This window comes from Vidua macroura, chromosome 3 (assembly GCF_024509145.1).
Source record: "Vidua macroura isolate BioBank_ID:100142 chromosome 3, ASM2450914v1, whole genome shotgun sequence".
In the NCBI taxonomy this organism is placed as follows: domain Eukaryota; kingdom Metazoa; phylum Chordata; class Aves; order Passeriformes; family Viduidae; genus Vidua; species Vidua macroura.
The window spans coordinates 31,464,141-31,487,084 of NC_071573.1; the positions used below are offsets into that span (position 1 = coordinate 31,464,141).

The window sequence follows — 22,944 nt, forward strand, 5'->3', positions numbered from 1 at the left end:
GATATCTTTCGCTAATGTGTTAAATTCTAGTATCACATGTTTAGGCAACATCTTAGCGATAGAGGAAGAGCTGCCATGCAAACTTCGTTGTTTTTCCCACTCAGGTTTATCTTGAAGCCAGAGGTTGGTTGCCTGAAAATGCCAGACCAAGACTCTGTGGTATGAATTGGCACAATTGAATAGAGCCACAAATGATGACTTAAAACCTCTGGCTGAAGGCTACTCTGGCTACTCTGGCAAACTCTGGCAACCTCTGGCTGAAGGCTAACACAGACCTGAATCCCCAGCTGATACTGTTACACCCAGTAACAAATGAGAAATAACTTACTGGGACTTAGAAATGGGAAAATCATTGAGTTTGCAAGCAGTGGGTAAGAAGTGAATGCTGTCCATCCAGATTAATATCATGTGCTGCTTCACTGCAGCCATTAATTAAAACATTGACCCCTGGTAATTGTAATATATTATCTTCATTTGTAGCACCAGCTAATCTCCTGCCTTTCCCCCACTTTCTCTTGACAGAGGGAGCGGCTGAGGAATATTGAGCGGATTTGCTTCCTCCTGCGAAAGGTGAGTGTGAACCAGCCAAGGATTTGTGAAGTTTATGAGAATTAAAGCCATCCAGTGGCAATGTGCATTTATTTTCTCTTTGATCCTCACACTCTGTTGATGGAAAGCTGGATTCAACTGAGAATTGAATGTCAGGGTGACCTTGTAAGGACAGAGCAAGACAAATTTTAAAAGGCTGATATAATAGAGGGTGTCTGGATAAAAACTGAACTTTAGAACACCAGCCCATTTATTTTGGAACGAGCTTTTCCAAGGTGGCAAGTCCTTTTACAGTTGCAGATGGAGGTTCTTTTATAGTCCTATAAAACTGCTGTTACTGTTGTAGTACAGGCTTTAAAAATACCCTTTTTTTTTTGAACAGTGGCTTAGTATTTGACATGCTGAATATTTTTATTAGTTACCTATCTAATATTCAAGGTTTCTGGTTGATGGAAGAGAAAAGTTGGTAACAGTATGTATTTTAGCTTGACACAGGTGAGATGCTGAGTGCCTCAGCTACTGAGACATTTGAAGGAGCTGATAGATTGTGGGTTACTCATTTGTGGCTTCAAATAGGATTTTCATAAGCAATCTTTGTTTTTCCTGACTGTGTCCCTTTGAAGTAAAAATAATCATGGTTGTAAACTATTTTATTCTGTGTTCAAATTTCTATATGTTGTGTCCTGCAGAGTGGTAATGAAGCCACCTAAATCCTGAATTTTTCCTTAAAAAGGTCATCACTGCAGTGGGGACTGCTGAATTCACCCTAATTGAGCTAAGACCTAAATTCAGATAGGGTTTTAAGAAGCTGGTGGCATCATCCTCAGAGGTTTTGGGAAAGCCAGTGATAGGGATTATCACTTTGGGCTGATCCAAAGGTATAACTGTGACTCCATGAAGAACCTTTGGGCTGCCATCCGCTCCTCAGTCAGAACCTGAGTCGTGTCTGGCACCACTGTGAGCATGTGACTGCTGGGAACCACATTTAAGTACTTCCTGAGCCTGGTTATGCCACTTGGGTGACAAAAATAAGGGAAAATACTTATCACCAATAGTTTTCCACTTTATCAAATAGGCAGCCAGCCAGTCTCAAGCTGTGTCCCAGTTTCTTGGACATAAAGCAACTGTTGAGTGGTAATGGTTTAATATATGTGAGCCCCACGGGAATGCCTTGCCTGCATCAATGTTTAATTTTTATTGCACATTGGCCTTGTTGTGAACAGCAAAATGGAGCGTTTTGGCTAATTGCAGACTCTGTATTCACAGGGGATTGGCTTACTTCTGGTTCACTTAAGTGGTTTGTTAATTCAGCCTCTTCTTCAAAGTTCTTTGGGGACACATTTGTTTTAATTGAGAGATCATATGCAAGAAGAGGAGGGTGCAATAACTACAGAGATTTGTAGCCTTGAAATCTGACAACCGCTAAAAATAGCTGTGTTTTATGTAGCATAGAGGAAAATTGAGGAAAAACAGTAAAGAATTGAGTGCCAGCTATATTGATACAGGAAAATAGCTGTTAGGATTCTTCCAGCAAGTACTAAATATATCCTTCAATATTGTGTGGCTTTAGGGCCTTTTTCTACTTCTATGAAACAACAGCATACCTGTTTTGAAGTCAGGAAGTTCTTTTATAGGGCTTTGAAAACAGTGGTATCTTGATATTTATGACATTAGAACTTAATGCTTAAGAGCTGATGTAAATTTGTTGTTCTAAAGAGATTATAGGTGGGCTATAAAAGTATGTTCAATTTCTTTATATGCTGGTTTTAGAAGGGGTTCTTGGGAATTGTTAAATTGTTAAATATGTCATAGAAATCTGATCCCAGTGAGCGAAGACTTTTTTAAGGATGTGTTTTTGGGTTTATCTCCAAAATATTTGGAGAAATTTATTGAGAAACTGTGACCAGGTGTGTGATATTTCACCAGATATGATATAATTTATGTAACTTATTTACATTTTCCAAAATAGAATGGAGGATGCAACTGTTCTGCAGCCAGGCATTTTCTGATGTTTGGTTTGGGGAAAATGTTTCTATATCATTAAAACAAGCAGGGTTTGTGTGAAGCAGGTGTATATGGTGCTGGCATGTAGACATGCAGGAACATATGGGTCCTTGTTTCTATGGTGCTGTAGAATTAAATAAGCCTACATTTTCTGGTTACTGAAGAATGATTGATTCCGCATAAAGAAGCTATGAACATTTTATATCCACAGTCAGATCTCTTCTGCCCTGAAGTAAATGAGAAGGCTTCTTTTCTGAACCCAGCATCATGTGAGGTCCTCTCAGGCTACAGGTGCCTCATTTTATTCAGTGCTGTGGGGTTTTGTAGGATAGATCTGTGTTCCTGTGCTGTGGAATATCCCATCATGCACACATTGGTTGCCATACAAGTGTCGGGTGATTCACTCAGGACACACCAGTGTGAGCAAATGCTGTGGAGGATTTTTTGCTTTAAATTGCCTTTGTTTCCCTAAGGATGTGATTCCATGGCTCACTGCAGTGCTGTCCAGAGGACCCAAGTTAGTGGTGGGTGGGAGCAGAGCAGTACAGAGCAGCTCAGGCTTCTTGGGCTTATCAGCCCTGCTGAGGGGTGCCTGTGATGTGCCAAGATCTGCCTGTGAGGTCTACCATGATTTTTACAGTCAAATATTTTGGTGGGGTTGTTAAAATATGTTCAGTTACTGATGACAGCAATATTATTTAATTGTAATTGCAGTTGTATTTCAAGAAATCTAGCTAACCGATTGATTCCTTATTTTTAACTCCTAATTGATACTTACGTTAACACTAAGGACAATTAGGAATTTCCTAGATTAAAATACAGTCAAATTCATTAATCAAGCACTGCAATATTATTACTTTACCTTGGAGGAAATTTAAATTAAATTCTGATTAGGTTATGCATCCTAATTTTTGAATTAATTCAATAAATCCTCACTAAGGAGGAGAGTTGATTGAACTTCTTGCTCAGTGAGCACATTTCAGATTTCAGTTTGCTCATGCCAGTCACTGCTCAACAATTTAAGTAACTCTTCTCCAATTATCAGCAAATATTTGTTTTTAAAACTTGTTAAACTAAAGTAAGAATGATTTCTGAACATCAGAACTGGAACTTAATGGGGAGGGAGTTGAGGTTGATAAAAGACAGACTTTTACTCATTTTTCTAATGTAGTATTTTAGTTAAGCTATGCCTAAAATTCCTTAAACTGCAAGTGTAAGAAAATACTCTACCAGAGCTTAATCCTTTTTCTTGATTTTATTTGGGGTTTTTGTTTTTGTTTTTTTTTTAACAAATCCTGAAGGGATGCTGGGAAGAGAGTAGATTCAAGAAGAGTTCTAACCACAGGCAAAGTGACATTAATCTCAAAGATGTTCCAGATGAACTTGAACTGTCTTGAAGAATACAAACACAAAGACAAAAACCCCTGCAGGGACTGTATTTGAATAACCAAACTCAGCCAGTTCAGCACTCTAGTACTAGCAGTAGTATAGTAGATAGTGAATCAGGAGCTGGGGTGTTTAAAAGAAAACAAACCTAAAAACCTATCCACCTAACATTTTTAAAGCAAGTTTTAATGTTTTAGTTGGGTGGTTGGGCAGTGCCAGTGCTTGGTCTCGTCTTGTACCTCTGTCACTGTGGTTTCCAGTGGAGCTGGATCTGCTGTGGGAATGGTGGAAATTTATTCTGTATTCAGTAGTTCTGGTATTTACAGGGTTCAATTCTGGTTTTTACCACTTTGCAAAAGTAAAATAAATGTCTATTTTAATATCCATAATAGTTATGTTTTACTGTATTTACAGGTTTTGGTAAATAACCAAAACTCATATTACTTCAAAGAGTGGTTGTAGAATTGCCATTCCATTCAGACTGAGATAGTATAAATAAAATGTAAAACCTAGTGAGTGTAGTATAGAATTCCAGACACAGAGTGTCTGTACAGTTTTGATTCAGTACATATCAACATTTATATATTCTGTAAAAACAGTTAAAATTACTCATGTGTGCAAGTAACAGTAATCCAGAGGCATGAGCAAACAGGAGCTCGAATGGTTATGGGTTAACACCACAGGTTCAGCTGTGGACAGAGCATTCTGAGGATGAAGATAAGGCTTGGTCCTGTGTCTGTGTCGTGCCTCTTTGTCAGCACTGAATGCAGACTCCCAAAATTTGGACAAAACCCCACAATATGTTCAGCGAAACATTACTGAGCTGGTTGGATCAGCTAACAGGGGACAAGTTAGGTTTTAGGCTTTTTCTTAGCAGCAGAAGAGGATTATTTGAGTATGGAGGTTCTTTTCCTTTATATGTATCTAAATATTATGTGAAATCAACCTTGTTAAAAAGCTCTATCTTTCCTTGTTTATCCTTATCCAGCTGACTTTTTTTCCTCCCATATTTTGGCTGAAGAAGACTGACCAGTATGCACTAGAGTAATTGCCATATGAAATAATTTTTTTTCACTTGGACCTTGATAGGCTCCAGACCTTCACCTTCCAGTGGCTTCTACCATTCCCTGCTTGCAGCAGCTACAGTGGCCACTCTCCTTTGAGGAGTGTCAGGTGTCCCAGTAGCTCTTTTCAACTGACTGATCACATTCTTTTCTTCTTGATAAATTTGCTGGTTATTGCCAGGATCACTCTCCCTGTTGTTCTGCCTCATGGTCACTGGCAAGCCTGAGATAATGTGATGGATTTTAAGAGTGTGGCTTTGGGTCTGTCTGTTGATTGCTTTATCATGCATTTAGGGATTTATGGATGTGTGACATTCTTTTACACAGTCTGTAGGCTGATAGTCATTAGCAGAGCCCTTCTGTAAGCCTATAGAATAGCTCATTAAAATGCTTGATGTGAGCTTATATAAGCAAATTTAGCAAATGTGATGCATGTGATTACAAGGAATTTTGAAAGTGGTGTATAACCATCCATATTGTAAGAAGGAATCACACTTTCTCCCTGGGGCTGAGAAATCTCCTGAGTGGAAACTCCAGCAGCAAGACAATTAGTTTGTTGTGAAACTGGGAATAGCAGCAATGGTTTTACCTTGGTAGTGCTGCACATTTTTTACAACCTCAATAAAAATGTTTTTAATTCCTCATTAAGCTGGACTTAACAGAAAAAAAAAGTGTTGCAGCATAGCCACACTTAGAGGGATAAGTCTGCAGGGTTAATATATCCCAGGTTTTCTTTTAGTGGACTAGTCTTTGAAGCTTAGGTGCTTGTGTTATCTAAGAGGAAAACAGAATTTTCAGTCTAATCATTAGGTATTTTTGGGCTGTGGAAATGGCAGTGATATTCTGCCTTGCAGGAGAAAGAGACTGATGTTTCCAGAGTTCTGATAAACTGCTGCTCAAACAAAGATCACAAAAGGGAACAAAGAATGGCAGCGTGTGACATTTTTCCTGTTAACAGCGATTGTTACAATGACAGAGCACATGAACTTTGTCCACTCTCATTAGGGACCAAAGAGTTCATCATTGTTACTGGCTTCTCAGTACATGTCATGTTTCTCCATGTATCTAATGCTCTCTCTTTTCACACCTCATCAATGTGATGAAACTGCTGAGTTTTGAGTAATCTTCTGGGCAGTAGGAAAACTGTCAGGAGACCCTTCCCACTGAGGGACTGGGAGCATAAACCCCAATCAAGAGACAATGTGGATATCTTCGGGACAGTGAATATAAAATTCTGTGTGTAGAAAAAATACTGCAGATACTCAGGTTGTTATTTGGTGTCTCCCAGTGACTCATGGCAATATAGAAGGTTATACCCAGGCAGTGTATAAACTATTTAAGTAAATCCTATGTATTTTAAAGATTATTTTTATAATCTCAAATGCCTTTCTTTTTTTTCCTCCCCAATCTTTGCACTGCAATTTCAGTGGTTCACAATAGAGTTGAATCCTTTTGATTGCATCACATGAGATAGTTTTGTCAAGATCTGAACTTGCTATTAACTGGCCTGATAAGTAATGTGAATCTGAAACAGATGCTCATTAATCCTTTTTCTTTAGAGGTTTAAACATATGATCTGTTATTGGGACTACAGTGATATTCTGACTTAACATTATCAGATGAAAACTTCATGTTTTAAAACTGTCTTAAGAGGGTAGTTGTAGGCTGTTACACACTTGCCTTTCTGGAAGAAAATATAATGCAACTCTGCTTTTGTTGTCTTTAGGTGGATGTTCTTTCGTCTTACATTTTGCCACTTTTTGAATTTGCATTCTGTTTTCTTAAATATACTTTGGATATTTAAGAAATATTATATATTTAATATACTTTGGAAACTAAGATCTTTTAAAAGTTGCATTGTGAGATGACTTTCAGCAAGACCTGGCTCTCCTTTTCCATAATGTTTGCACTGGTGTTTGTGTTACAGCAGTGCTTTTGGTCTCAGGTAAAGAGTAAAGCCTGGTTGTCCCAGATGTTGCAAAAGGCACATGATAATAAGTATGAAGAACATTTGTTTACACTCGCAAGACATGTACACAACAGGAAAGGAAAAGTTGCACAGTTGTTATGATGATAGAAATCTTGTTTTTGGAGACCTACTTATTTTTCTTGTTTGCAGGCAGAGGCTTGAATCTTTTATTTTTAATCGAAGGTCAAAATTTGCTGTTTTTGAGGGGTCTGATGTTTTGTTGTGTCAGTAAGTGCATGGAGTGTTGGATCTCTACAGCAGCTGTTCAAATCCAGCCCAGTTTGAGTCAGACTCAAACTACTGTGGTCACATTGATATCAGATCGCTGGGAGTGAAATTATATGGTGTTGTATGCTTAGAGGCTTGGGATGTTTGCTCTGCAGAAATACTAATGAACATAGGCAACAAGATGAGATAGATCTCTGTCAATATCACACTGAGTATGAGCTACACCCCTCTGCTATACACACACACACAAAATTAGCTTCCAAACTGCCTCAGAAGAAATTCCAGAGTTTGCATGCAGCCAGTGGAATAAAGGATATTGCTGTTTCTGAGGCATTAATTATACCTGCAGATTTTTTATGGTGTAAGCTTGCCATGCTCTGCATATTCTGTCCATTAGGATTTGGACTGTGATTGCATCATGCTTCATAAAACTAAATTAATTGAAGTTCTCCTTTGTTTGAAGTGCCTCAAAACTTTTAAAAATACATTAGACTCGGAGCATGTGCGAGAAACCCAAACCTGATCTGTATTTCAGTACTCCATCCTTACTTGAAAGGTACTGCTGAACTTCTATTGCATGATAAAGCCAACTTTATTCTGGCCTTCAGAGTGGCTCTGACAAGATATTTTTACATTAGGAGAGAGTATTTTTTACACTTCAAGTGTAAAATTTGAAATTAGCTAAAAATGTATTAATACATGATTTTGAGTTTATGAAAATCGTGACTTATGGTGGAGTTTTTAGACAACTTTCACACAGCATCTCTCATTAGTCAAAAGAGGCAGGAGATAAATCCTAAATCTTCTGTTCATGTAAACAGTGAGGCTGTCCTTAGGTTGTACAAGGGAAAGAAAGAAAGAAGAATGATGACAGGAGAAGTGGAGAGACAAGAAAAGCAAGTAAAATATTTCTGGCTGAAATATGACACACTTTCACTAGCTCTGTGTTGGTTTAATTGTTTTCTGCAGCTTGCCTAAATGAGGAGGGAGTTAATATATTCACAGTGATTCACACTTGGTGGAGGTTTTGTTTGCACCAGAAGGACGAAGGACATAATGATTTTCCCTGAATCTTGTAATAGATTTCCAGGCCTTCAGTACCTTTGTTACCAAGTTGCCTTTTTCATTTCTGTACTTTGCCAGGAAATTCAGTACAGATCATCTAAAAGCTTCTCTCTTTCCCTCTCTTAAGTCTTTTCTGCATACCTTTTTGTTACATTTGTTATCTATGAAGTGTGGAATGGGATAAAATTGGGCATTCCCTATTCAGTTAGTCTTTTGGGCACCCACATAGTTTGAATTTCATCAGAAAGAGTGGAACTTGGCAGAGAAGCTATTTTGCGAAACCGATAATAGAATTGGGATCAAAGAGCTGGCAGTATTTATACTTTGTACACAAATTATCCCATAAATGTTGCTTGACTAGAGATAGTGCATCTCTTCTTCACACTTTCTGTTTTATTTTAAAAAGGTTGCATTCATATTTACTAAAAAAGTATTACTATTGCAGTAAAAATACAGAATATAATCCCTTTTGTCCTTTCTTTGGATACAGTACCATATCTGGAAAGAAAGTCCCTAAAATAGGACTAAAGAACTGAGAGGAAGTGTAGTATTTCTGGCAGGCAATTCATTCACTACTGACACTCATTGATTAAGTGAATTGTGCCAACACTATTTTTAGTCAATTTTACAAGTTCCTGAATTCAGCACTTTTGAAAAGTTAGAACATAACAATTGTTATTTTTAGCAATAATTGCCTAAGGATGTCTGTGTGCTTACCTAGGGATAATGAGAAGATGGATCCTGCTGTGTCTGCCAGGTGCTTATAGCAGGGGGAGCTTGTAATGGGAGAAGTTACGAAAACTATTTCAAGAGTGAGGAGTTCAAACTTGTGACTCAGTTTGGTCTTTATTCTTCTACTCTGGGGGGGAAGTAGGATTTGCCAGAGTGATGCCTGATGAAAACTGGAATATCCTTTGAAGGGAGATATTCATTGTGTTATTACTCACAAAAATATTTCTGTATGAAACTATTTCAGCTTAACTGACTATATTTTGCTGCTAATCTCATCTCTAAGTGTTTGGTCAATAATCAACAAAGTGCCAAACAAAGTGTCACTCCGTAACTGATGACCTCTTGCTCTACAACTCAGCTTCTCCCAGTCCTGTTCTGGAGGGTTTGTAAACATAAGTCCTTACAGTGGGAGAATGTCACAAGTAACAGAGAAATAAAGCTGAAGATGCAGCAAAAATGTAGATGAGTAATGTTGTGTGTACTGTGCTCCTGAGAGCAGTGTACTTCTCAGCCACTTGGGGTGATGCGATTTATGCATCTGTTCCTCAGAGCTGTGTTGAAATATTGACAGAATTTGACTTGCTAATGACCTTTATTTGCTCTAATTCAGTATGCAATAAAGGAAGTATTTGCATTTTAATAAAAGGAAGGAAGTTAAACCAGAGGTCACTGTTATGTTTGGCAGAATGTTCAGTGCGGGTTTAAGTTGGGATCACACCCTATAAAGGTACTATGCAATTACAAAAAGCAGTATAATTCCTAAATGTAGAGCACAATGATTTCACACCATACCTGTTTATGGATGCAGATTTTTTCTGCTGAGAGTTAAATGTCCTGCCTTGCATCTCATTGCTGATGTTTTCTACAAAGCTGTTGTAGTGCTAGGGAGGGATATGTCTTTGCTATGTCTGCACTGCACCAAATCTGCTTCCTCAGACTGCGTCTTTACACACCCGATATGGAAACAGCCCTTTAGTGAACACTTAGTTTTCAGCATTTATGGAAGTGTCAATCTTGGGCAGACCCCCAGGAGAAGGCCTGAGGGCCCTTCCTGAGCTGTGCAGATGGCTGAACTTGATTTTGTTCATCTGAGGTTTCTGCATTCATAGCCTTGTCTGTGAACTGGGGGTTGGTTTTGTAGCTCCTAACGAACAGCTGCCGCGCTAATTGCCGTTCTCCCCAGTTTTGGGGGAGCAGACAAAGGCGGCAGGAGCTCTTGGAGCAGCCCAGCTGCGGGGTGTCCTGGCTGGTTGTGCCTGAAATACGAAGGTGAGGTAGGGCAAGAAGAAGTTTATTACCCTGTTTTCTGCCAGCGCTGTGGAAATTAGAGGAGTTTGCACTCCGGGGTTGCTAACCCAGCTTCTGTTACTGGTTCGGAATTAGCGTTAGGAAAAGGAAGGTCATAAAGATGTCTCCTGATCCCTGCTGAGTGGAAAAGAACAGTTTGCAGAGGAGATACGCTTGTAAGATCACAGCACATCTGCCCTAATGATGTGCCTTCCAAGGATGGGACACTTCTTGAATTGTGCCGGTGCCCTGCAGACCTTTCAGTCTTTTTTTAAATCCGTTTCATAACCTTTTTACCTGTTGGCTGCTATGACCTTCCATGGGCTCTGCAATATAGAAATATTTCTAGATACTCCTGATGAGTGGCCTGTAAAGACCTGATTCTTGTCTGTCACTCCTGTTTAAGTTATTACTGGTCTTAAGAAAAAGCTTAAATATTCTAGTCATAAACTAGCTCCAGTGGAATATATAGAATTGAATATAATTATCCCCATGTTGCAGAAGAGAGAAAGAGACAATAAGAAGTGAAATGATAGGCCTAAATATAAATGTGTTTAGTATCTGAGATGGAAAGAACATCCAGAAATCCTGTATTTTAATATTAGATCTGGTACTGTGTCACAGATGGATATGGAGTGAGAATAGTAATTAAGCTCTTTGTGATATTCATTTCATTGTCTGGTATTTGTGCTGTGGAGTGACTTATGTTCACATCCACTTAAAAGAAATGTTTAAAGAAATTCCAATAGCTCTTTAGAATAATTAAATTACCTTCACAAAGCACTGGCTTTTTGCTGCTTTCATTGTGATCCCAAGCAGTGAGTGGAGGGGTGAAAACAGAGATGTTCTATCGCTTTTTTTGTTTTAAATTTGTGCTCTGCATTTTGTTTGTAACATTAAGTTTTGCATATGCCTGCTGCTGCTCTCCCCCAGACAAAACGTAAAGCTGTATATATCAACTTAGTAGGTTCAGCTGCACGTTGTCCTTTTGATGATCTGGAATCCATTTCCCAGGCATTTTCTTCTGAACTACATGCACAAATCTACCTACTAAACTGCTAAATATTTCCAAAGGTTGGCATAACATAGTTTTAAATTACTTAAAATGATTTTGTTACATCTTTGTGTTATTACAATTTGATGCTACTGTATTAGCAACTAGTGAACAGTCTGCAGAGACATAAGCAAGGGTGGATTTTAACAGGAGAATTGAAATAAATTGGACCTGAATATTTGGACAGAAAACCTTAGTATATTTACTGTGACAGGATTGTATTGGGCTCTAGGGCAGCCCTTCAGAAGAGGTTTTGGAAGTCAAGTAACCCAAATCATTTAAAGTAGATTAGAAAGATACACTAGAAAAGTGGAAAGACTTCTTGTATTTCTAGAGTAAAAATTTAGTGGTTTGTGTGTTTGATCAGTGCAAACGGTATGTTTAAAATTGTTGGAATTATGTGTATGTGTAGTCTGTGTATTTAGATTACATATAGTTGACCCTTCTTCTTTGGTTTGTGCACCAGCAGGAGGAAACAGATGATTTGTTTCAGAGTATGTACATTCCACATACACACAGAGTCTGGGCTAAGGCACATGCTACTACTAATTTTTTGTGTGGTTTTGCTTTCTTTTTTTCACTTTCTTGTGCTACACTTCTGATTTTTCTGGTCTGTGCTGTTTAGTTAGGGGAATTTTGGAGTCATTAAATAATCTCCCTTTGATCTCACAGTGTCTTTAACTCAGCTGACACTCCCCAGTAACCCAGGTTAGCTCTGGCAGGCTCTGTAGAGATGGGCTTTAAAGTGTTATTGAAATAACTCCTGTGTCCTAAAAACCTTGGGTACACCTCCACCCCCTCTTTCCTTGCTACTGTTGAGCACCAATTCTGTCAGCTTTTTTGAGAGATGTGGTGGAAAAAGCAGCATAGTGACAAGCAGCAGTCATCCTCTAGTATAAGCAGATGCAGTAGCAATAACCCCTGCAATAAAGCAGCGTGCACTTAGATCAGACCTCATCCGGGGCCTGGGAGTGATTCCACACATGCATGATGCTTTCAGTTTTCTGTTGCTTTCAGGTGGATGGAAAGGGACTTGTGTGTTTTTAAAGTGAACAACTTGTTTGCACTGGGGTAATCACCAGAGCACTTAATGTTACATGAAGGAGATTCAACCCCCACTTCTCTGCAGGATTTTCCTGCCATCTGTAGGAGGAGAAGGAAGGCATTAAGTAGGGAAGTTGTTTCAGCCTCTAACAGTGTAATGAAGACTCTCAGAAGCTCTGGTAGGGTAGAATGTATAATGGCTGGCAATTTCTGGGTACCTTGTAAAATCTGTGGTTGCAGTGCGGAGGCTGACATGCACAGATGGAGACTGATGTAGACTCTTGAGTGTTTTGGGGAAGGAACAGCAATTCTGTGAGAATTATTATTATTATTGTGTAGCACTCAGGAGCATTGGTCTAAGCAAAGTGCTGGAAAAAAGCATCTTGACATTTCAGTGGCTTAAGAGTGGGAAAATATTTGATTCACTTGTTGCAATTTATTTTCTAACTGAGAATTTAGTAGCACTGATGAAGGGATATTATTATTCCTGCTATAATATCTTCCCAGTTCTGTTTTCTATGAGGTATCTTATGGGCCCTGTTCACTGGTGAGACAAACTGTAAGTCATTCCATGTAAAAATGATACAGTGTCCTGTAAAATCAAAATTACATTTGAGAAAGAGCTATCCATCTGTAATAAACAGAATAAGGAGGAAAAATACAGACAGAAAAAGACAGGTTTGTCTTTTGTGTAAGAACAACAGAACAGATTTAGGACATGGGAAACAGAGTAACAGTATTTAGGGCTGAGCTTCTCTAAGGAGGTCTCCGTATTCCTGTAAACAGAAAGAAGCTGCTGATAGGTGCTTAAATTCAGCGCTTGTTTTCCTGCTCTTTAGTTCAGCCAAACCTAGGTGTCTATCCATAGCAAACCCTGCTTTATTTTCTATGGAATTAGAGAAGGATCAATCTACGTGTGCAGTGTGTGTGTACTACTTTGTATGAGAATGAATTCTTGTGGTGAGATGGTAAATGAGCATGATACCCACCTAAGGTTTTACATTTTAAGTGGGAATTGTGATGAATTGTGAATAAGGGTTTACTGATGTGGTCATTTACTTAACTGTACAGTTATAACAGAGCAAAACTAACAAAGTTACTGTGATTTCTTTTTCCCTTGCTTATGTTCTAGCAAAAGGCATTTCTGATTAGCAGCAATTTTTTTGTCTAGAAGCTGACTTCCTTTTCAGGCTTTCCTGTGGTTTTCCACAGGGAAATATCAGCCAGCTGAATTTCTGGTGGTAAATTTGTAGTGCCATTTGAGCTTGGGACTCAAAGTGACCAAGTTGTGTCCCTTAAGAATTGTGCTGCTATGCCAGTTTCTCCTTCTTCTCCATGTTTCATAACCATCACAAGCTTTATGTTCAGCTGTGTCAGAAAGCAGAGGTCATTATTTGAATCAGGATGTTCCTGGTTCAAAATAGAAGTGTACTATTTATATCCTAACATGTTTACCATCTGACAGCTTCCTATGCTCTCACAGGAATGAATTAAAGACTTTGGTTTAGTTCCTGTTGCAGTTATCTGTATCACTGAAGTTGCTTTTCAGTTGAGTACCTCAGCAGGAACAACAAGGATTGACTGCTGCTTGTTTCTCAGCCAGCTTTCTTCTCTCCAGCAGCTGAATCCCATGTTTGCTAAAGCTGATTTCAAGTTTTCATTGTTTTTAGAGGATATAATGTCAAATTGCAGGATGATTCTTACAGACAAGAACTGAGGCAGTGTTTTATTTTAGTTATTTACTTGACCTCATAAGCCTTGCTGTTAGTTAGTGCCTTTCTGTACTTTAAGCTTCCAAGTCTCTCACCTCCTTTTAGATTTGGTCTCTGAAGTACATCAGCTGACTGTAAGTGGCTTTGCAGGCTGGGCTTTTTTTGCTTCTTTGCATGAATTCTCTCCAGAAACAGTGATTAGCAATGATCCTTTCTTATTTATGTTTACAGGAAAATACTACTCCAAGAAAAGGTTGAAGAGACATAAATGACCCATTTGCTGTTCTACCAAAAGCATAGATAGATTTAATTTACACCAGAAATTGTGACTGGAAAGTGAGCCTGCTTCTGAGAGTCCTCTGTTTCTTTTGTTTCCTTTCTAGTTTCACTGCAGATTTTTGTTTTGTTTTTCAAGCTCTGTATAAATATTCACCGTGGGTTTCTTTCCCTGTTAGTACCAGCCAGCCCACTGCTCAGGCACCAGGGTTGCAGTCTTGCTAAGTTTGTGTATTGTGTTGGAACCAGAAATCAAATATGTGAAAATGAATGTAATACGCTTTTGAGTGTTGTGATGTTCAGTGGGCAGACGTACATCATGAAGACCTTTCTTGTCTACAGTTTGTTATGAAGATGAATCATTCTTTGGGAAAAGGTTATAGTCATGTTGTAAATTGCATTCTAAAACTGAAAAAAAAAAAGATCCAGCAGTGATAAATAAGTACCATCTGGAATCTGAAGTATATAATTGTATTATGATTTCTCATCCATGTAAAATAAGCCCTTGAGAATGTTTAAGTTGAAGGCACAGTCACAGAGATACCCAAATCTGTTAACTTCTTCAAGTACTGAAGTGAAATGATCTAAAACAGTATGTTCCATGTGAGGTGGAAAGACTCCTAGAGCCAAGATGATGGAACTCCTTGCAGCACAGCTGTATGGGAGTAGGTATTTGGAGAAGCCATGTAGTAAATTTTACCTTGTTTAAAAAAAAAGAGGGCTCACTTTAATTATTTGACTGATGATAATGAATTGTCATCAAGAAAAGCCCTCAAATGCCTTTTGTGATTTAATTTTGGTTGATGTATCTCCAAGATGAAGCAGTGGATGCAGATGAGTTTTGTATGAGTTTGTCTAGCTTTGAGAAATATGTACTGCTGGAAATTAGTCTTTTCTATGACTTGAAGAAAAGAAACAGGGATTTCTGAAAAAAGACATGGGAAGAAAAGAAGAAAGACAGCTAAGAAATGGGAAAGCAGTGAAGAAAGCAAAGTGCCTTTTGAAATAGCTACTCTGAATCAACATCATATACATTTCTGCTTCTGCCAGCTGCCCACTCATTTTCTCTTTTAATAGAAAGAATCATCATGGTTCTGAAACAACTAGTGTAGGGAGCCATGGATTTTCTTAGGAAGTGAGTTTCCTGTCTTAGTGGGTTTGTGCTTGCAAGACTGGGTAATGGATTTGATCTCTTTATGGTGTATACAACTTATCAAAATACATATCAAAATGCATATCAAAAAGCTGTGCTTTGTTTTTCCAAAGACACTCCTCCAATGTAGAAGCAAAACTTCAGGAATAGCTCTGCTTCCTTTCTGAATGCTTCGGTAATAAAACTTCGTTCTTTGAAAACTCTTTTACTGGCATTCATTTAGTCTCAAAATGCTTTTGTGAGGGAGGCATTACTACAATGTATGTTTTGTAGACATAGATCTGGAACACCAGATAAGACAGTAAGTGATTTGTCCCATGTATCTCAACAAGCCCTTGGAGTAGAACTTGGGTAGAACCTTAACAAGCATGGCCCTGGGTCCTGTGCTCCTTGCTCAAAGCTGCACTGTCTGCCAGATGAGGTGTGTCTAGGGACAGACACACAGGAGACTTGCAAGACTTGCAGAGTTGATTTGTTCTCTGAAAAACTACCTAGATGACTAAAATCAAAGAGGTGTTTGTTTTACTGACTTCTGTTGTTCCTGTTCCTTTCCTTTTAGCTGGTGCTGCCGGAGTACTCCATCCACAGTCTTTTCTGCATAATGTTTTTATGTGCTCAGGAGTGGCTCACACTGGGGTTAAATGTTCCTTTGCTTTTTTATCACTTCTGGAGGTAAGCCCTTCTTTTATATGCTGACTGCTTGTTAGCCTTGCTTGCCAGCTCAGCACACATGCAGATTGTGTGAACAATGAAGGACAGTGTAGATGGTAGAGTGTAGATGAGTACCTCTTGCCTAGAGGCTCTTGCCTATAAGCTGCTGAAACTTGTATTTCCAGAGGAAAAGGAATTTTTTTCATGATTTAGGATGGCTAAGGAAAACATATGATAATACAATGTGGCTTTCAGTTACTTAGATAAATCTTCTGAAGGGTGTCAGGATGCACTCATCACAAGTGAAAACATGGAAATTAAATAGGCTGGAATCTGAATGTGGAACTTGGTGAGGCATTAAATACTTCACAGATGGGGAGTTGCAAGACAGTTCATATCTGAAAGAGCTTGGATCTCTTCATTCAGCCCTAGCAAGAAAACCTTTCCATTGTAGTTGTGAAACAGAGACTGGGAAGGGTGACAGATTTTTGTGTCTCATCTTCTTTGGCAGCTTTTTTTTTTTCCTTCAGTGTAAAGTAAGTTGTTTCTTTCTGAAGAATAGGGAATTTCTGTTCTGCAAGGGAATTCTCTTTTAGAGACTCTTGGAGTAGGGATTGGAGTAGGTGAAGAACTGTTTCTTCACACTGCTCATATGAAGAAGTGGGGAGTGTTCCCACTCTGCATATCTGAATTGTGTTCACATTCACCAAGGGGCTTCCAGAGTTGATCACGTAAGACCTGCTGTTGTTTTCCAGACAGGCAGTGCAGCTGCTGCTACTGCATCTCCCTCTGCATTCTAGTGGAGAATCAGCCTTCTGTTGCTTCTGAAAATTACCAAGAGATATCAGTTTTTGTGGTTGTCAGTCTGGAGACTTCCCTAGTTTTGCATTTTCACAATGTTTGTAAAAGCACAGATGATTTTTGTCTGTCAGGGTCTCTTCGTGTTACAAAGGTACATATGGTAGCAGAAGAATAATTCTGTAAAGAAGTCAAAATCATCATCTCAACCAGGAACTAAAAAACAGTAGCTTTTTTACACTTTTTTTTCTGCAAAAGCTTGGTTGTAATGCAGTCATATGATAAAGTGTATTATTCAGAAATTAGAGTGCCAGTGTAGTTCTCAGAAAGCTAAATGAAATGAAGCTACAGGTGCTTTTCTCCCTATTGTTCTGCTTCAATATAAAAGATAATGTCTTATGCTGCTCTTTTGCTGAGGGTTAACAACCCTTAGTGTGACAATGAGCCCCATTTTAAAAATTTCTAAAACCAAATATATACTAGAGGAAAATGGTCAGATTCTAAGTAATGATATCAACTTTTGGAGAAAACTTTTTTTCTTTTTCTTTTCTATGATTCTCCATATGCTTTGCTATAAATACTCTATAATTACTCCTGCTTTAACCACAGGCATGTTTGGGTTCATTGTGTAAAGTTCTGCACAGAACCATGGGAAGACACTGTCTAATATCTTCATCCAAATGAAGAGAATTAAGCAAGATTTCACCTGTGTTTCTCCATAAAAGAACTTGCAATCTTATTAGAGGTTGTAAATGGATGCGACTAACATTGGAAGGGAGAAAGGCAAAGTTATTTTGAGAACATCTCCTTTCAAAGTAGTGCTGCTGGTCACTTGCTTGCTGTTTTTATATCTTCCTGCCTATCTGTCTATCCATTGGTAAGCATCCAGCAATCTTCTGCTTACTTTGTCAAAGCAGCAGAAATAACAATATTTCCTCTGATTTGTGCTGATCTTAGAGCTGTTCATTAACTTTGTTGAGGACTTTTTTGTTTGTTTGTTTGTTTGTTTTGGTTTTACTTTTTACTGCAAACTAACTAAGACAAAAGCTCCTTTGCCAAAGAAGGTCTTCTGTCGAAATTTTCTCAAACATTCAGTCATTACTGAGAATAATTAGAAATTTCTCCTATGTAAGAAGAAAAATATTTTCTGAAGAAAATTATTTGGATGATAAATTCTTGAGCATTGCCACATGTAGAAAACATTGGTCAGCCACTTCTTACATCACTTCATATTGGCTTTTTTCCTTTTCAGAGTTGGAGCAACTTAGCTACCAGTTGTTTGGGACTGTCACCTTTCATCATGTCTGAAATCAGTTATGTATGTGCAGTAAAAGCCCCGTAATCCTTCCTCTACTCTGTGATCACAAACCACAATATATTGTCACTCACAACGTGTGAGTTATCAGTGGATAAGCCAGAAATAACTCTGTAGGAAGGGCAAATATTTTGATCTGAAGAATTAATAGAATGCAGAAAATCCACATTCATTAATTGCTTGGTTCAGTAAGAAAGGAGTGCTTAGACTAGCATCCTGATTTTTACAATGTCTGGAAACAGAGACTTGAGAAAGAAAGGGGAATGTCTCCTTCCATTATGGAAGATGGTAGTCAGATGTGTACCAGCACATACTTAATACAGATAATTCCAGAGTCATTCCAGGTGTCTTCTCCTGCTCTTTCAGGTATTTTCGTTGCCCAGCAGATAGCTCAGAGCTGGCATATGATCCACCTGCAGTCATGAATGCAGATACCTTGAGTTACTGTCAGAAAGAGGCCTGGTGTAAGCTGGCCTTCTACCTCCTTTCCTTCTTCTACTATCTCTACTGGTAAGTCTGGCCATTCACTAAGAGAACAGTAGCTGCTTTTCATTTCACTTGTGGAATTGCATTTAGGAATGACTGGAACCAATTGGACAATTTCCTTAGTCTCATGAAAGGTTGCTTCTGCTGTTGATTCAGGGAAGCACTCCCACTGACTGCTGGCACTTCAGAATATTAAGTGTTTACCTAAGGCCTGAGTCAGGCCCCAGCACCAAACAAAGGAAGCAACTTTTGATTCTCTGTATGGTCTTTTAGGATGGGTGAAATAGTGAATGTTGTGCTAATGGCATTACATCAAATAAAAAACTATAATTCCTATTGATTCAAGAGGATCATAAGAAAAATACTATACCTTTGGTGTGATAATACTCAAGATGGTAAATAAATGGGTAGATAGATGTTGGGTGGGAACATGGGATGTACCATGCCCCTAGTCATTCCTACAAGCACCCTTTCATGACAGAGCAAAGCCTGTGCATGATCCAAACCCCTAATTAAATACATTCGTGGAGATATGCACACCAGTTGGGCACTGTCCCCCTGCCCCTTTCAGCTGTCACATGTCCTCAGTGCACGGGCGCAAATGGCCAGTGCAAAAATATGTCAGGATCATTTAAGGTAAGGCCTTGCCAGGATCCCAGTGCTTTTAGTCACCCCTGTAATCACACCATGAAAACTACTGGACAACAAACTCTAACACACTTTAAATGGAGGTGATGTTTACCTTTCTTCTACTCCTTCCTCCATGATTTATTTGCTTAGAGCTGCCTCTTCAAGCCATTCTTGCATGTAGTCATCCCTCTGCAAGGCAGATTTGTGTGCTGGTGGAAGAAAAGTATGTTTTTATCCTCTGATTACTGGTGCCTTACCTGTTCTGCTGTTCTCCACATCTTGAAGAATCACTGCTGCACGTTGTTGTTTCTCAATATTCCTTTTAAATGCTATTGAGCTTTGTGGAAAAAAAGCATTTTTTTAGCTCCACGTTTTGTATTGGGATCAAAGTCAGCTCTGTAGTGTGGTGTAGCATTTCTCCCGAGACTTTACTGCTGTGCAGCTTCCTCTGAGCCCTTCAATCTAAAACATGGCTGCCATCCAAAATCCACTGCCTGGTGCTAGATAAAATAGTATAAATGACAGACATTTTTTCAATGCTTTCCTGGGTATTGGCAGAATTAGAATTGCAGCAAAATGGAGCTGTAGCAATATATACTGTTTTCTCTGCATTTCAGAGTTGCATTTAATAGGTAGGGATTCAGTCCAGCTGGTGGCTGCATTTTATGTTTTTTCTAGTGCACAGAGGTTTTTTTCCAAAGGAATCAAAACAAGGCAGTTTCATGGAAAACCTTGCCTGCCCTGCCGAGAGTTGCTGGTTGAAGTTTTAAAGATCAAACACACTAAAGCAAAACGGTTTTGTTTCTTCGCTGTTCAAATCCAGACATCAGACTGAGCTTTAAAAAGCTCAAACACAGCTTGAGGTGCAGTAGGATGTCGATAATGAATTTGTTATTTCTTGAGTGCCTTTTGATACCCGTCTTGAATACACCATAATTAAGATGCTTTAGAGAGATAGAAGGAATGCAAAGGAAAGCACAGGCCATTACAGTCAGACCTGAGGAACAGACAGCAAAGGGTTATAAAAATCAAAGTGCTCTGCATGCTTCAAAGGGATACTTTCATATTGTGTCTTTCTTTTGCATTCAGCATGATCTACACTCTGGTGAGCTCTTAACTGAAAGATCATCACCAAGGACTGAAAACAACAAAGACTGGAGGTGCAAGGACGAGTGAACCAAGGGATGCATGATTAAAAAAGCAAAGAAGAAAACTTTGAACCCAAGCAGTAAATACAGTACATGAAAGAGAGATCCAGCAAAGAGAAGCAGAATACCATGGGAGAATGGCTGAGTTAATTCTGTTTGTCTCCTGTTTCTCAATGTATTGCAGCTAATGATTTTCAAAACCCAAGCAAACAAAAAAAAATTGCTACAACGTGGGCCAAATTATACAACTATTCACCTTTCCAGGGATAATGCTGCTTGGTTTAGTGGATTCATTAAAACTATAATGCCTATAGTCCCTGCTGTCTTCCAGGAAGCAACATTTCTTTTCTTAAGGACTATTCTGGACTGAGGAAGCACAGGACAAGATGATCTTATGCAGAAAGAAGAGCTGTACAACACTTTGAAAACAAGCAGTAAGTGGACTTCGGATGAGACGTATGACTGTCCTGCAGGGCTATTCTCATGACACTAGTCAAACAGGGATGTCAAATCTCATGAAACTGCTTCAGTGGTTTTGGTTTGTTGGGTTTGTTTTTTTTTTTTCCCAACCAAAACAACAATAACAAAAGAATTTGCAGTTTCTGTATTCTAACTATATGCCACTCCTGCAGGTGAACATCCAGTATATTTCTGTACTTCATTTGTGATACACCAACACCATACAGTGAGATGTAGAAATACATTGGGTTTAACCTAATCAGGCCAAGCACTTATCAGAATAGTGTTCCTCTGACTGAAAAAAAAAAAAAAACCCAAACCAAGTAAAAGCTGCATATATTTAAAGAGGATTGTAACATAGCTATTATATTCATCACAATGCTGGATACGAATATTGGACCAGCTAATTGTGGTCTGTAATTCTGTTTTGCACTTTTACTTCTGCTGTAAAATTTAAGCTGGATCAAATACACAAAATATCTTTGTCTTGTATGAGGTTCCTGTTGAAATATGTTCCATTTTTTATAATTTAAAGATTTTAAAATTTTGTCATAGAATTCTCATTCTAATTCATTTATATGGTCTGCATATCTTTATACATATATATGTATATACAAATACATATCCACATAAATACTCACAATCTATTTACATTTTAGGTCCATCTGTTTGACAGGTCAAAGGCATCAAGTGTCCAGAACTGCTGCTAAATATGTTTCAGTGCTGATCCAGGTGAACCCAGACTCATTCCCTCAAAGTCACTGGTGCTGTGGGTAGTAGCAAGGCTGTAAACTTGAGGCTGACACCAGAGCCTTCACAGACACTGCTTGGCTCTTGCATTGGGAATGAGCTGATAAGGTGGGTTTCTACCAGAGATTGGCAGAGAACAGCGTGGAGAGGCCCATCTGTCCCCTGACTTGTTCACAGCTGGTCTTGTTAGCATGAGCTCACTGCTCACCACATTTGGTCTGGCTATTGAGAGCCAGTAGACTGATCCTGTACCAAGCTCTAAGGTGTTTATAGGCTGGGCACAGCAGTTCAGCTGGAGAGATGCAGTCTCACAACGGCTGCTGAGTCATCCCTTGACGCTGTTGAGCAGGATGGGAACAGAGAACTCCAGATTAGAAGGCAAAGAAAATGAACTCTCCTTTATTTCAAATGCACCTCTCTATATATAGAGAACATCGTGAAGACTAATTTCATTGGTCTTAGAGTAAAAACATCTCACACCATTGGTGTGCAGTGAATGACGCATAGTGGCAGAACATATCTATAAACAATGTGAACAACAAGATAGATTAGAGAATTATTTACATTCTTTCCCAACTGCTTCCAAGGCTCTCACCTGGTTAGAAAACTTTTCTCTTTCTCTCTGAATGAGCTGAGAATATCCACAATCCCATGTCTGGCGTGTTCCCTATGGAGCTGGAGTTACTGTGTGCCTGCAGTGCCAGGACTCACTCTGGTTTGGTCTGGCTACATTAACAACATTAAATCCTGTTAACCAGCAAAGCACAGTGGCTGCATGCTAACTCTGCTCCTGAACCATGCTAGCTCCCAAATCCTGCCTGGGCATTGCTTGGAATGGGCTGTGCAAGCATTATGCTTGGGTCATTCTAACAATACTTATATGAAGTTGTCCCAAGGGCTGACATTCTTTAATTTACAGCAGTTTCATTTTTTAAGTTTCAGTAGTTTTTATTGGATGCATTTTATCTTCATAGAATGTAGTATACCCAGTTCTAGAAGCATAAGGCTGCCAAATCAGATTTTGGGAAGCTGATTTGGACTCTGGTGGTTCACAGGTTTGGATTGCACCCACCACAGAGGTGGCTGAACTGCTCTTGAAATCACACTGACCCTGCAGGCAATACAGCTATGTTCTCTTGGAGTGAGCCTGAGCTAAGGAACTTCACTGCATCGTTACAGAGCTA

General features: G+C 38.9%; 1 protein-coding gene across 1 annotated transcript in view; it reads left to right on the top strand.

Annotated features, from left to right (window-relative positions):
- Positions 1-21,500, top strand: part of CNIH3 (cornichon family AMPA receptor auxiliary protein 3) — a 44,562-nt gene extending 23,062 nt beyond the window's left edge. The window contains exons 3-6 of the mRNA XM_053972363.1: positions 523-570; positions 16,083-16,195; positions 18,654-18,797; positions 20,493-21,500. Coding sequence (XP_053828338.1) covers positions 523-570; positions 16,083-16,195; positions 18,654-18,797; positions 20,493-20,520 — 333 coding nt within the window. The 3' untranslated portion in view covers positions 20,521-21,500. The remainder of the gene's footprint in view (positions 1-522; positions 571-16,082; positions 16,196-18,653; positions 18,798-20,492) is intronic.
- The last annotated feature ends 1,444 nt before the right edge of the window (positions 21,501-22,944 follow it).